General features: G+C 41.6%; 2 protein-coding genes across 3 annotated transcripts in view; one reads left to right on the top strand and one right to left on the bottom strand.

Annotated features, from left to right (window-relative positions):
* Window positions 1-7,134, bottom strand: part of wrnip1 (WRN helicase interacting protein 1) — a 56,999-nt gene extending 49,865 nt beyond the window's left edge. Inside the window, exon 1 of the mRNA XM_062977680.1 lies at window positions 6,489-7,134. Coding sequence (XP_062833750.1) covers window positions 6,489-6,968 — 480 coding nt within the window. The 5' untranslated portion in view covers window positions 6,969-7,134. The remainder of the gene's footprint in view (window positions 1-6,488) is intronic.
* The window catches only part of mylk4 (myosin light chain kinase family member 4), a 124,150-nt gene that overhangs the window by 24,040 nt on the left and 86,858 nt on the right, over window positions 1-13,252 (top strand). For both annotated transcript variants that reach the window (XM_062977678.1, XM_008117973.3), the window contains exon 2: window positions 11,126-11,330. In XM_062977678.1, coding sequence (XP_062833748.1) covers window positions 11,126-11,330 — 205 coding nt within the window. The remainder of the gene's footprint in view (window positions 1-11,125; window positions 11,331-13,252) is intronic.

Here is a 13,252-nt window from a genome sequence, read left to right as displayed (position 1 = left end):
TAGCTGCTAAAATGAGGTTCCATAGAGAGGTACAAAAATAAATAAAAAGAACATCAGCCTATAACACCATACTTTCTTGCATAATAATCATCAACACATAATAGTCTTACCCCCCTCCCATTTTTCTTGTAAAAAAAGGAGGGGAAGTGTGCAATGAAAAACAGTAGTTTTGGTCTTTAATTCTCATCAGATTTGAGTTAATTGAAGGAAAAATAGAATATAAATGTGAGTACTAAACACATAGGGTCGCTGTGAGTTTTCCAGACTGCATGGCCATGTTCTAGAAACAATCTCTGATGTTTCGCTCACATCTATGGTAGGGATCCTCAGAGGTTGCCTGCCATAGATGTGGGCGAAACATCAGGAGAGAATGTTTCTAGAACATGGCCATACAGCCCGGAAAACTCACAGCAACCCAATGATTCCGGCATGAAAGCCTTTGACAACACAATAAACACATAATTAATACAGACTGTCATCATCACAGTGAGCTTATGAAATGCATCTTTTAGATACAGTAGAGTCTCACTTATCCAAGCCTCGCTTATCCAAGGTTCTGGATTATCCAAGCCATTTTTGTAGTAAATGTTTTCAATATATCGTGATATTTTGGTGCTAAGTTCGTAAATACAGTGATTACAGCATAACTTTACTGCGTATTGAACTACTTTTTCTTGTAAAATTTGTTGTATGACATGTTTTGGTGCTTAATTTGTAAAATCATAACCTAATTTGATGTTTAATAGGCTTTTCCTTAATCCCTCCGTATTATCCAAGATATTAGCTTATCCAAGCTTCTGTCAGCCCGTTTAGCTTGGATAAGTGAGACTCTACTGTAGTTAAAATGGAAATCTTATAAGCAAAAATTGCAAAAAAAAAAAAAAAAAGGATTTTGGAACCCCTATATTTGCATATATATGCACACAACGTGGGATGTAGAAGATTGTCTACACACAAAATATATTTGTTTCATATAGGCTTGAAAGTAGTTTTGTACAAAATACTTTAAAATAATTTTATTCAGAAAACAAAGTTTATGGCTATTGAACCATCATAAAGTAAAAGTATTACTTTCTCAGCTACCCAGGATTTTGTACGACAATTTAAGAAGGGCATTGACAAGCTGGACCACATCCAGAGAAGGGCTAACCAGAATAATCATAGGTCTGGATGCCAAGAAATGGGTCAGGGAGCTGGGCATGTTTACCTTGTGGGAGAAAAGGCTGCCATGTTTAAATATTGGAAAGGATCTCGCATTGAAAAGGGGGCAAGCTTGTTTTTCTGGTGCTCTGGAGACTAGGACACAGAGCAATGGATTTCAACTGCAGAAAGAGATTCCGCCTAAAAATTAGGAAGAATTTCCTGACAGTAAGATTTGTTCAGCAGTGAAATATCTGCCGGGGAATGTGGTGGGGTTTCCTTCTTTGGAAAATCTGAAAGAAGCTGGATGGCCATCTGTAGGGAGTATTTGATTGTGTTTTTGCATGGCAAATTATTGGACTAGACGGCCCATGGAGTCCCTTTCAACTCTATGATTCCATGAAGCCCATTAATTTTTTTTACACAATCATAGCACTATGATTACACCTTAACTGCCATAGTAATATCCTATGGACTCCTTGGATTTGTAATTTGGGGAAGTGTCTTGTGTCCCATCTACAGTGAAATCAGTGTATGCTCATATAATGCAATCTAAAAGCATTGGACTGGCATTACACTATGTAACAAAATTTGAAAAATTGTTCTGTTCCTGGTTTGAAAGTGTTACGTTCTGTTTAACAGTGCTTCAAAAGTCATTGTTGTGGCTGTCACAAACTACATTGAATTGCTTGAGAAGGCATGAGATATTCATTGAAAAACTATCGCAAAATGTGCTGCAGGATGTCCTGCAAAAACAAAACATGTTGCAGCTCAATAAATATTTTCCCATGTTTTGATGATAGAACTGATTAGAAAATGACATGTATAACCCAGGAACAAAAAACTGTGTTACGTAGTGTTGTCGAAAGCTTTCATGGCAGGAATCACTGGGTTGCTGTGAGTTTTCCAGACTGTAGGGCCATGTTCCAGAAGCATTCTCTCCTGATGTTTCACCCACATCCATGGCAGACATCCTCAGAGGTTGTGAGGTCTGTTAGAAACTAGGCAAGTGGGGTTTATATATCTGTGGAATGTTCAGGGTGGGAGAAAGAACTCTTGTCTGTTTGAGGCAAGTATGAATGGTGCAATTGGCCTTGATTAACACCGAATAGCCTTGCAGCTTCAAAGCTTGGCTGCTTCCTGCCTGGGGGAATCTTTTGTTGGGAGGTAATTAGCTGGCTCTGATTGTTTCTTATCTGGAATTCCCCTGTTTTTAAGTGTTGTTCTTTATTTACTATCCTGATTTTTGAGTTTTTAAAATATTGATAGCCAGATTTTGTTCATTTTCATGGTTTCCTCCTTTCTGTTGAAATTGTCCACGCGCTTGTGGATTTCAATAGCTTCTCTACGTAGTCTGACACAGTGGTTGTTAGAGTGGTCTAGCATTTCTGTGTTCTCAAATAATATGCTGTGTCCCGACAAGAGTTCTTTCTCCCACCCTGGGCATTATTCCACAGATATATAAACCCCACGACTAGTTTCCAACAGACCTCACACCTCTGGGGATGCCTGCCATAGATGTGAGCGAAACATCAGAATGCTTCTGGAACAGGGCCATACAGCCTGGAAAACTCACAGTAACTCAATGAGTCCGGCCATGAAAATCTTCAACAACACATTGAAAAACTATTGCAAAATGTGCTGCAGGATATCCCGCTAAACAAAGCTTTTTGCAAGTTAATAAACCTTTTCCATTTTTTGATAATAGGTCCGATAAGGAAATGACATTGATAACCCAGGAACAAAAACTGTGTTACATAGTGTTATGTGGCAGTATGGATGGGGCCTTGGAATTCTCAGCTAGAGCTCCTCTAGTGAGTGGCTCAAGTGGAACAGGGACAAATGCATGATACCCCACTTAGGCAGAAAAAATGAAATGCAAAGACACAGAATGGGAGACGATGCCTGGCTCAACAACAGTATGTGCAAAAAGGCTCTTGAAGTCCTCATGGACAACAAATTAAACAGGAACCAACAATGTGATGCGGCAGAGAAAAAAGCCAATGGGATTTTGGCCTGTATAAATAGGAATATAGTGTCTAGATCCAGGGAAGTCATGCTACCCCTCTATACTGCCTTGGTCAGACCACACCTGGAATACTGTCCAATTCTGGGCACCACAATTGAAGGGAGATATTGGCATGCTGGAATGTGTCCAGAGGATGACTAAAATGATCAAGGGTCTGGAGAACATGCTATACGAGGAGTGGCTGAAAGAGCTGGACATGTTTACCCTGCAGAAGAGAAGGCTGAGAGGAGACAGGATAGCTATGTACAAATAAGTAAAGGTTTCCCCTGATGTTAAGTCCAGTCATGTCTGACTCTGGGGGTTGGTACTTATCTCCATTTCTAAGCCGAAGAGCCGGCGTTGTCCATAGACACCTCCAAGGTCATGTGGCCGGCATGACTGCATGGAGCACCGTTACCTTCCCGCCGGAACGGTACCTATTGATCTATTCACATTTGCATGTTTTCAAACATGCTAGGTTGGCAGAAGCTGGAGTTAACAGCGGGCGCTCACTCCGCTCCCGGGATTTGAACCTGTGACCTTTCAGTCTGCAAGTTCAGCAGCTCAGTGCTTTAACACACTTCACCACCGGGGCTCCCCATGTACAAATATATGAGGGGAATTCATAGGGAGGAGAGAGCAAGCTTGTTTTCTGCTGCCCTGGAGCCTAGGACGCAGAACAACAGCTTCAAACTACAGGAAAGGAGATTCCACCTGAACATTAGGAAGAACTTCCTCATTGTGAGAGCTGTTCAGCAGTGGAACTCTCTGCCACAGAGTGTGGTGGAGGCTCCATCTTTGGAGGCTTTTCAGCAGAGGCTGGATGGCCATCTGTCGGGGGTGCTTGGAATGCAATTTTCCTGCTCCTTGGCAGGGGGTTGGATTGGATGGCCTGTGAGGTCTCTTCCAACTTTTTTTTTTCGTGTCAGGAGCAACGGGAGTTGCTTCTGAAGTGAGAGAATTGGTCATCTGCAAGGATGTTGCCCAGGGGACGCCCGGATGTTATGGAGGTTTTACCATCCTTGTGGGAGGCTTCTCTCATGTCCCCGCATGGAGCTGGAGCTGATAGCTCATCCACGCTCTCCCTGGGTGGGATTCGAACCTGGCAGCCTTCAGGTCAGCAACCCAACCTTCAAGTCACGAGGCTTTTATCCCCTAGGCCAGGGGTCCCTAAACTTTTTAAACAGGGGGCCAGTTCATGGTCCCTCAGATAGAGGGCCGGCCTATAATTTTTAAAAAACTAACAAATTCCTATGCATATCTTATTTTGAAGTAAAAAAACAAAATACGAACAAATGCAGCCTCAATGCTAATAATAATAATAATAATCATCATCATCATAAAAATAATAAAGGGGGTTGGAAGAGATCCCTTGGGCCATTTAGTTCAACCGCCTTCTGCCTTTATGCACCAAAAGCAGATGTCCACCCAGCCTCAGACAGATGTCCACCCAGCCTCAATGTTGTTAATAATGATGATGATGATGATAATAATAATAATAATAATAATGCATTACACAGTCCCAAACGCTTGGGAAGTGTTCGACTTGTGATTTTGTGATTCGAAATCCAGCATATATATCTCATTTGCTGTGTTATACTGTCCACCGCGGGGGCCAGATAAATGGCTCCAATGGGCCGCATGTGGCCCACGAGCTGTAGTTTGGGGACCCCTACCCTAGGCCATCTATATCTATATCTTCCAGCTCTATCTATATATATAAAAGGGTAATGAAATTTCAGCCTAGGACAAAAAAAACAAAACTACACATCCCAGAAACACTAAACTTGGCAGCACAACCTCTCATCCATGCCTCTACGTTCATACAACAAAAAGAAAAGAAAAATAAAGTCCTAATTAGAGGGAGAGGAATAATTGTTTTTATCCAATCACTGCCAGTTAGAAGGCACTAACTACACCCACTTGGTCTCCTAGCAACCCACTCAGCCCAGGGTACAGGCAGAGTTAGGCCTCACTTAGGCCTCTTCCACACTGCCTATAAAATACAGATTATCTGATTTTAACTGGATTATATGGCAGTGTAGACTCAAGGCCCTTCCACACAGCTATATAACCTATTTATAATGGACTTAATGTAAGGTAAAACCTTTACCCTTAACCTCAGGGGTCCTCAAACTTTTTAAGCCGAGGGCCGGTCCACAATCCTTCAGACTGTTGAGGGGCCGGATTATCATTTGAAAAAAAATACAAACAAATTCCGATGCACACTGCATATGTCTTATTTGTAGTGCAAAAACAGCAACAACAACAAGAACAATGAAAGAACAATACAATATTTAGAAATAAAAACAATTTTAACCAACATACATTTATCAGGAATTCAATGGGAAGTGTGGGCCTGCTTCTGGCCAATGAGATAGTCAAGTTAATTAGGGTTGTTGTTGTTGTTGTGTGCCTTCAAGTCATTTCAGACTTTGGGCGAGCCTAAGTCAAAAATGTATTTATTTATTTATTATTTATTTACTGCATTTATTTACTACATTTGTATCACACCCTTCTCACCCCAAAGGGGACTCAGAGTGGCTTACAAATTATATCTACATACAATATATTATATTATTAGCATAGCACAATATTAGCATTATATATTACTATATTGAACTATACCACTATACTGTAATATTATTAGTAATATTATATGTAATATAGAATATAATATTATTATATGGTATTATTATTAGTGTTATATTGTATTACATTATAATATTATTATCAATATTATATGTATATACAATATATTATATTATAAAACTGAGAGCGGGGGCCAGGTAAATGACCTCGGAGGGCCGCATCCGGCCCCTGGGCCTTAGTTTGGGGACCCCTGCTTTACCTTAACTACCACCAGTTCCTCAATACTTTATTTCCCATACCAACATATTTCGCCACAGCAACGCGCCGGACACAGCTAGTGATTCTATAAGGAGACTGGATGGCAATCTTTATCAGGCCTGCTTTGTATGCAATTTCCTGCTTCTTGGCAGGAGGTTGGATTGGATGGTCCATGAGGTCTCTTCCAACTCTATGAATCTATGAATGTAAACACTCCAGGATTCCATTGGAGGTTGCCTTAGAGCAGTGGTTGTCAATCTGTGTGTCTCCAGATTTTGTGGCCTTCAACTCCCAGAAATCCTAACAGATAGTAAACCGGCTGGGATTTCTGGGAGTTGTAGGCCAAAACACCTGGGGACTCACAGGTTGAGAACCACTGCCTTGGTAGTTAAAGCGGACTCAGGGCGGTACAGATTGTCAAGTGCGGAAGGGGAGAAGAGAGAAACTGTTTCTGGGCGCATTACCTAGGCGCCCCTGGGAGTGGACTCACCTTGCCGCAGCCCGGGGGCCCCCAAAGGATCAGGGAGGGGACTTCGTGGGCTTCCAAAAGGGACCGCAGGAGGGTCTCCTCCCCCAAGGCCTTGTGCTGCCCCATGTATTCCTCCAAGGAGTTGGGCCGCAGCTTGTCCGCCAAGGGCTTCCCTTCCAGCTTCTGGGCCAGGCTCTCTCCTTTCAGCTCCGGCGCCGAGACCTTGGCTTTGCTTTCCACTCCTCCACCCGGCTTCTCTTCTTCCCCTTTTCCTCCGGAGTGGCGCCCTTTGCGGAAAAGGGAGAAGAGCTGCGAGGAACCGCTTGGCTCCTCTTCTAAATCAGAGAGGCGCATCTTCTTATTGCAAGGTTGCTGCTGCTGTGGAGGCGCCCCTTCGCTCATCTGCTGCAAACATCTGTCCAGATGTGCGTTAATCGCCACGGCTGGCAGCGCCGCCGAGCACACCGGGCAGCGCACGGAAGCCTCTTCTCCTTCCTGCATTTCCCGGTTTCCCTTAAATTAGCACCAATTCATGGACTTCAATACTAGTAAAGTATTCTTTTCATGAGGCCCGGATCAGTCGCAAACATGTCCGGGCGGGAAAAACAACAATCCACGCCTCTTCCTCCTCCGTCAGCAAACAAGCAGGCTCTTGGGAGTTGTAGTTTACCGGCAGGTTGTTGGGTATGGACTTTCCGATGGCCTAGGGGATAAAAGCCTCGTGACTTGAAGGTTGGGTTGCTGACCTGAAGGCTGCCAGGTTCGAATCCCACCCGGGGGAGAGCGCGGATGAGCTCCCTCTGTCAGCTCCAGCTCCATGCGGGGACATGAGAGAAGCCTCCCACAAGGATGGTAAAACATCAAAACATCCGGGCGTCCCCTGGGTAACGTCCTTGCAGACGGCCAATTCTCTCACTCCAGAAGTTACTCCGGACAAAAACAAAAACAAAACCCTTTCCCTATTTTATTCCGCTGGATGCCAGTATTGTTCTTATCCTCAAGCGCTCACTTTGCCCCAAGAGGCTATCAAAGCAATTTTTAGAAGTAAACATGGATTCGAATGAAGTAGAATGAATGTGAATGCTAAGGGCACTAAGGGGAATGATAGAAATACAGTAGAGTCTCACTTATCCAAGCTAAACGGGCCGGCAGAAGCTTGGATAAGCGAATATCTTGGATAATAAGGAGGGGTTAAGGAAAAGCTTATTAAACATCAAATTAGGTTATGATTTTACAAATTAAGCACCAAAGCATCATGTTATACAACAAATTTGACAGAAAAAATACAGTAGAGTCTCACTTATCCAATGTTCTGGATTATCCAACACATTTTTGTAGTCAATGTTTTCAATGCATTGTGATATTTTGGCGCTAAATTCGTAAATACAGTAATTACTACATAGCATTAATGTGTAATGAACTACCTTTTCTGTCAAATTTGTTGTATAACATGATGTTTTGGTGCTTAATTTGTAAAATCATAACCTATTTTGATGTTTAATAGGCTTTTTCTTAATCTCTCCTTATTATCCAACATATTTGCTTATCCAATGTTCTGCCGGCATGTTTATGTTGGATAAGTGAGATTCTACTGTATTTTTCTTTTCCCCAAGCACTCACTTCTTCTCTCTGCATTGCCCCAAGAGGCTATCAAGGCAGTTTTTAGAGGCAAGTGTGGATCCGAATGAACACTCATGGTGCGTCTGCACTGTAGATTGAATGTAAATGATAAGGGCACTAAGGTGAATGATAGAAAAATAGACAAGAGTGCAGTGCATAGTACAGGCATGGGCAAACTTAGGCCCTCCATGTGTTTTGGACTTCAACTCCCACAATTCCTAACAGCCTATCGGCATAGTAGATACTAAAGGGAACAAAATGTCTACTGTATTATAAATGTATCACTATTGGACTATCTCATCTATATATATATATACAGTAGAGTCTCACTTATCCAAGCTAAACGGGCCGGCAGAACATTGGATAAATATGTTGAATAATAAGGAGGCATTAAGGAAAAGCCTATTAAACATCAAATTAGGTTATGATTTTACAAATTAAGCACCAAAACATCATGTTATACAACAAATTTGACAGAAAAAGTAGTTTAATACGTAGTAATGCTATGTAGTAATTACTGTATTTACGAATTTAGCACCAAAATATCACAATATATTGAAAACATTGACTACAAAAACATTGCTGCGTTGGATAATCCAGAACATTGGATAAGCGAATGTTGGATAAGTGAGACTCTACTGTATAGTCAAGAGTGCAATGCATAGTAGATATTAAAAAGAATAATGCGTTTACTGTATTATAAATGTATCACAATTGTACTAAATTTTATCTTCTATACCAGACATGGGCAAACTTGGGCCCTCAGGTGTTTTGGACTTCAACTCCCACAATTCCTAGCAGCCTACTGAGTGTTAGGAATTGTGGGAGTTGAAGTCCAAAAGATCTGGAGGGCCCAAGTTTGCCCATGCCTGTTCTACACTAAAAGTGAAAATATGTATGTGTGTATGTGCTAGGGTGTCCACTTACACAGACAAGCTCCTGCCTCCATAAATAACTATAGCTTCCACTACTCAGGAGACATCAAAGGCCCTCCCACCAATGACACTGCAAGTTATAGAGCGTTATAAGAAAAATTGGGTTCCCAAGGGCTTGAACTAACAAGTACCCACTAATGGAATAATAACAATGTATATAGATGTCATTAAACATTGCATTATTACAATAAATGAATATAAATGTCAGATAAATGGTTACACATCCTAAATGGTTGCATTCACTGTATGATAAATGGTAGTTGCATTCACAATGGAGTGACGAAGACTATAGGTAGTTGAAACCAGTTGTGGATCAGGGGTGTACTCATCTTTTACAAAAAATCAAGAAAATAAACAAAGTGTACTTCATTGTGAGCGCAACTACCATTCATCATGTTTAATGACATCTAATACATTGTTATTATTCTATTAGTGGATACTTGTTAGTTCAGGTTATAGAGAGCACCATGAACATGTACAAGAGCCCTGCCAATGTCCTCCACAAACACCATACTGCCCATAGGCAAGGCCTATGAATGTCAAGCACTCAGCGCTCAACTGTAGACCCTGTGAGTGAGTCCTTAATGCTCTTAGGCCTATCTCGCAACGCCTACAGTCGAGCGCCGAGGCTCAATGCTCGTAGGCCCAAAAGGCAGGGCCTACAGCTGAGCGCTCAACGCCTGTAGGCCTGACAGGCAGGGCCTAAGAGCATTAGAGCTCAATGGCTCGTAGGCCTGGTTCACAGGGCCTTCAATTGAGTGCTGAGCGCTCATTGCTCATAAGACCCTGCAAGCTGGCCCTACGAGCATCGAGTGTCCGGCGCTGGGCTGTAGGTCCTCCCAGCTATGGCCTACAGCCAAGCACTGAAAATCAGCTGACCAAATGGCCACCATTCCCCGCTCCCCCTTTTTTTTCTCCCATTTTACTGCTTCTTTCGTTCCGGAGGGGGTTGTACCGTTCCATGTCATCCAAATGGACAGAACAGTACAAAACCACGAAGGAAACAGATGAAACAGGACTCGGGCCCAACTCTACTAGAGAGGTTTGGGGAAAATTCACCATGATTTATAGGAGTTGTAGGTACTGGGATGTATAGTTCAACAGCAGTCTAAGAGCACTCTGAATTCCAACAGCAATGGAACTGGAACTCACTTGGCACACAGAATCTCCATGACCAACAAAAAATACTGGCGATCTTTGGAGGGATTTAGAGGAGTTATAGTTCACCTACATCCAAAGCACACTATAAACCCAAACAATGATGGATCTGGACCAAACTTGGCATGCATACCTGATATTCCCAAATTTGTATACTGGTTGGTTTTGAGTGGAATTGGCCTGTACATTTTGAAGTTGTAAGTACTGGGATTTATAATTCATCTGCAATCAATGAGCACTCTGAACTCCACCAAAGATGAAATTGGTCCAAACTTGCCACACAGAGCTCCCATGAGCAGCGAAAAATACTGGAGGTCTTTGGGGAAAATTCACCTTGATTTGGGGGAGTTGTAGTTTACCTACATCCAGAGAGCACTGTGAACCCAAACACCAATGGTTCTGGACCAAACTTGGCACACATACCTGATATGCCGAAATTAGATTACTAAAGGGGTTTTTTTGGGGGGGGGGGGAGGGGGAAGTGACCTTCCTTTCTGGGAATTGTAGTTCACCCACAACCAGGGAAACTGTGACCTCCACCAATGACAGACCTAGATCAAACTTGGCACAGAGAACTCCCATGACTAACCCAACCTACAGGAGGGGTTTGAGGAGACTGACTCACCATAGTCAGTGTTGTAGTTCACCCTACAGCCAGAGAGCAACTGAACCCCACCAATTATGCATCCAGAGCAAACTTGCCCCATATATATATACACTTTTAAAATGTACCTGTCCCAACTTACAAACAAATAAGAAGAAACCTACAGACCCTATCTTGTTTGTAACTTGGGGACTGCCTGTATTTCTTACTGGATCCTAGGAGTGAAATAAAGTTTTTTGTACCTAAAATTTATCTCTGGCTACTGATGATTCTTCGCTTTTTCTGAGTCCTAAATTTACCTTTATAGCAACATTTACAATGTTTATCTTTTTTTAATGCAGACAACAATCAAGAGAAATTGGGGCCAATGCCTATTCAATGATTTGTGGATCCACGATGAATAAACACGTAGTGGGATGCCATTCCAAATTCTTTAAGCTTAACCGGCTGGAAGAAATCAGTACACGATACTACAATAGCAGGGAAGACCGACTAGGTTTCTTCCATAACTTGGAAACAGTGCAGAAATTCACATCTGATGAAGAGGTATGTAGTGGTTATGTCAAGTTGTCATTTATATGTTTCTCTGCATCTAACCAGAAGTATAAATTGCAAAGTATGCCTTCAGATGCATATTACCTTGTGTATCAATTTTACTGTTGATTATCTATAGATGGTTGAATAGCCCAGATGCCATACAGGACTGTTCACAAACACTCCAGTGATGTGTGTGTGTTGGGTGGGTACTGCCGTATGGCTGCCATATGCCATATAAGTAAGCCAGTTATCCTTAGTCATTGTGAAATACATCCCCTCTGTTTCTGTACATAGAATTTTGAAATAATTTGAAGTCAGAGAGTCCTGGAGACTCTATTTGAGATCAATCAAGTGAAAGATGATATTGTGATATAGAAGATTTCAATTAGAGGAATGAAATTCTATAGAAGAAGGTGAACTAATGGTAAAATTGAAAGCTACCCCACACATAAAGAGTGAAGATAGTTCAGAAGAGTGATGTGACAGATGTGACATAAATAATCTACAAAATGAAATGGAATTAATCATATATATGTAACGTGATTGAAAGCTATTCAGCAGGGCAGAAGCGGGAGAAGTGAGATTTATAGCTAATGATCTCAGGACCCTTTTACACTGCCATATAAAATCCAGATTATCTGATTTCAACTGGATTATATGACAGTGTAGACTCATATAATCCAGTTCAAAGAAGATAATGTGGATTATTTGCTTTTACAATCTGGATTACATGGCAGTGTAGAAGGGACTTTAGTCATCCAAAGAAAATGGGCAGGCAAAGCTGCAAATACATGTATTATAGCTCTGAATAATTTTCAGTATTTCTCTTTCTGTAATGCTGGAAATTTTATTGGGAGGAAATATTCTTATTGTGGAGCAGTGCCCTCATTCTTCCCAGTAGCTTCACCTCTGCACTCATCACAGAGTCTGGTCTCAGGAACTTCTTAGGCCCCTTCTACACTGCCATATAATCCATATTATCAAAGTAGATAATCCATATTATCTGCTTTGAACTGGATTATATGAGTCTACACTGCCATATAACCCAGTTCAAAGCTGATAATCTGGATTTTATATGGCAGTGTAGAAGGGGCCTCAGAAACTAAGGCTGGATCTACACTGCCCTATATCCCAGGATCTGATCCCAGATTATCTATTTATCCCAGATTATCTGGTAGTGTAAATTCATGTAATCCAGTTCAAAACAGATAATCTGGGGTCAGATCCTGGGATATAGGGCAATGTAGATCCATCCTAAATCTTGGTTTTCTGGATGAAAAAGGTTCACCATTCTAGGTTGAAAATGAAGTAAAGCATATGTTTTATTAATCCAATTTGGTTTTGGAGTCATTCTGGATTCAGTATTATAAGACAACCAACCCATCAATCATGGAATTCTACCACACTTCTTGTTTGTCTTCATTTTGACTTTGGTCAAGGACCAGATTATTATTTTGAGTGTTGAGTACTGCCATGTGTTTTGGTCCATTATGGTGCAATAGAAATGGATATGCCATGAACAAATGGAAGCTTGCAGACAGATAGACACTGGTCCCTCTCCGTTTGCTGAAACCAAGCTGAACAGATCCTTCAGCACCAATTTGGCGCAAACAGACTGTGCAACCTTAATTGCTATTTTTAAGATTGCTGACATGATGAGTATTTTGTACATATTGGACTGTTTTAAAGGGCAAAAGCAATCCTTTCAAAAAGATCTTCCATATCAGCTGCCTAATAAGAGAGCTGGAAGACTTCCATTTCATTCAAGGAACAGCTTTATAACTTTCCTCTAGATGGCACAGTCTCCCTCCACAAAATACTACTGTGTAGTGTACTACTATTTGTTCTGTATTACATCACAGGGAGAAGCAATCCATGGTGTGGATCTCTCTAGTTAGTAGGTTCCATAATGATCCACCTGGCTTGCTTCC

The sequence above is a fragment of the Anolis carolinensis genome, chromosome 4 (genome assembly GCF_035594765.1).
Source record: "Anolis carolinensis isolate JA03-04 chromosome 4, rAnoCar3.1.pri, whole genome shotgun sequence".
In the NCBI taxonomy this organism is placed as follows: domain Eukaryota; kingdom Metazoa; phylum Chordata; class Lepidosauria; order Squamata; family Dactyloidae; genus Anolis; species Anolis carolinensis.
This window is presented reverse-complemented; position numbering and strand designations above follow the sequence as displayed.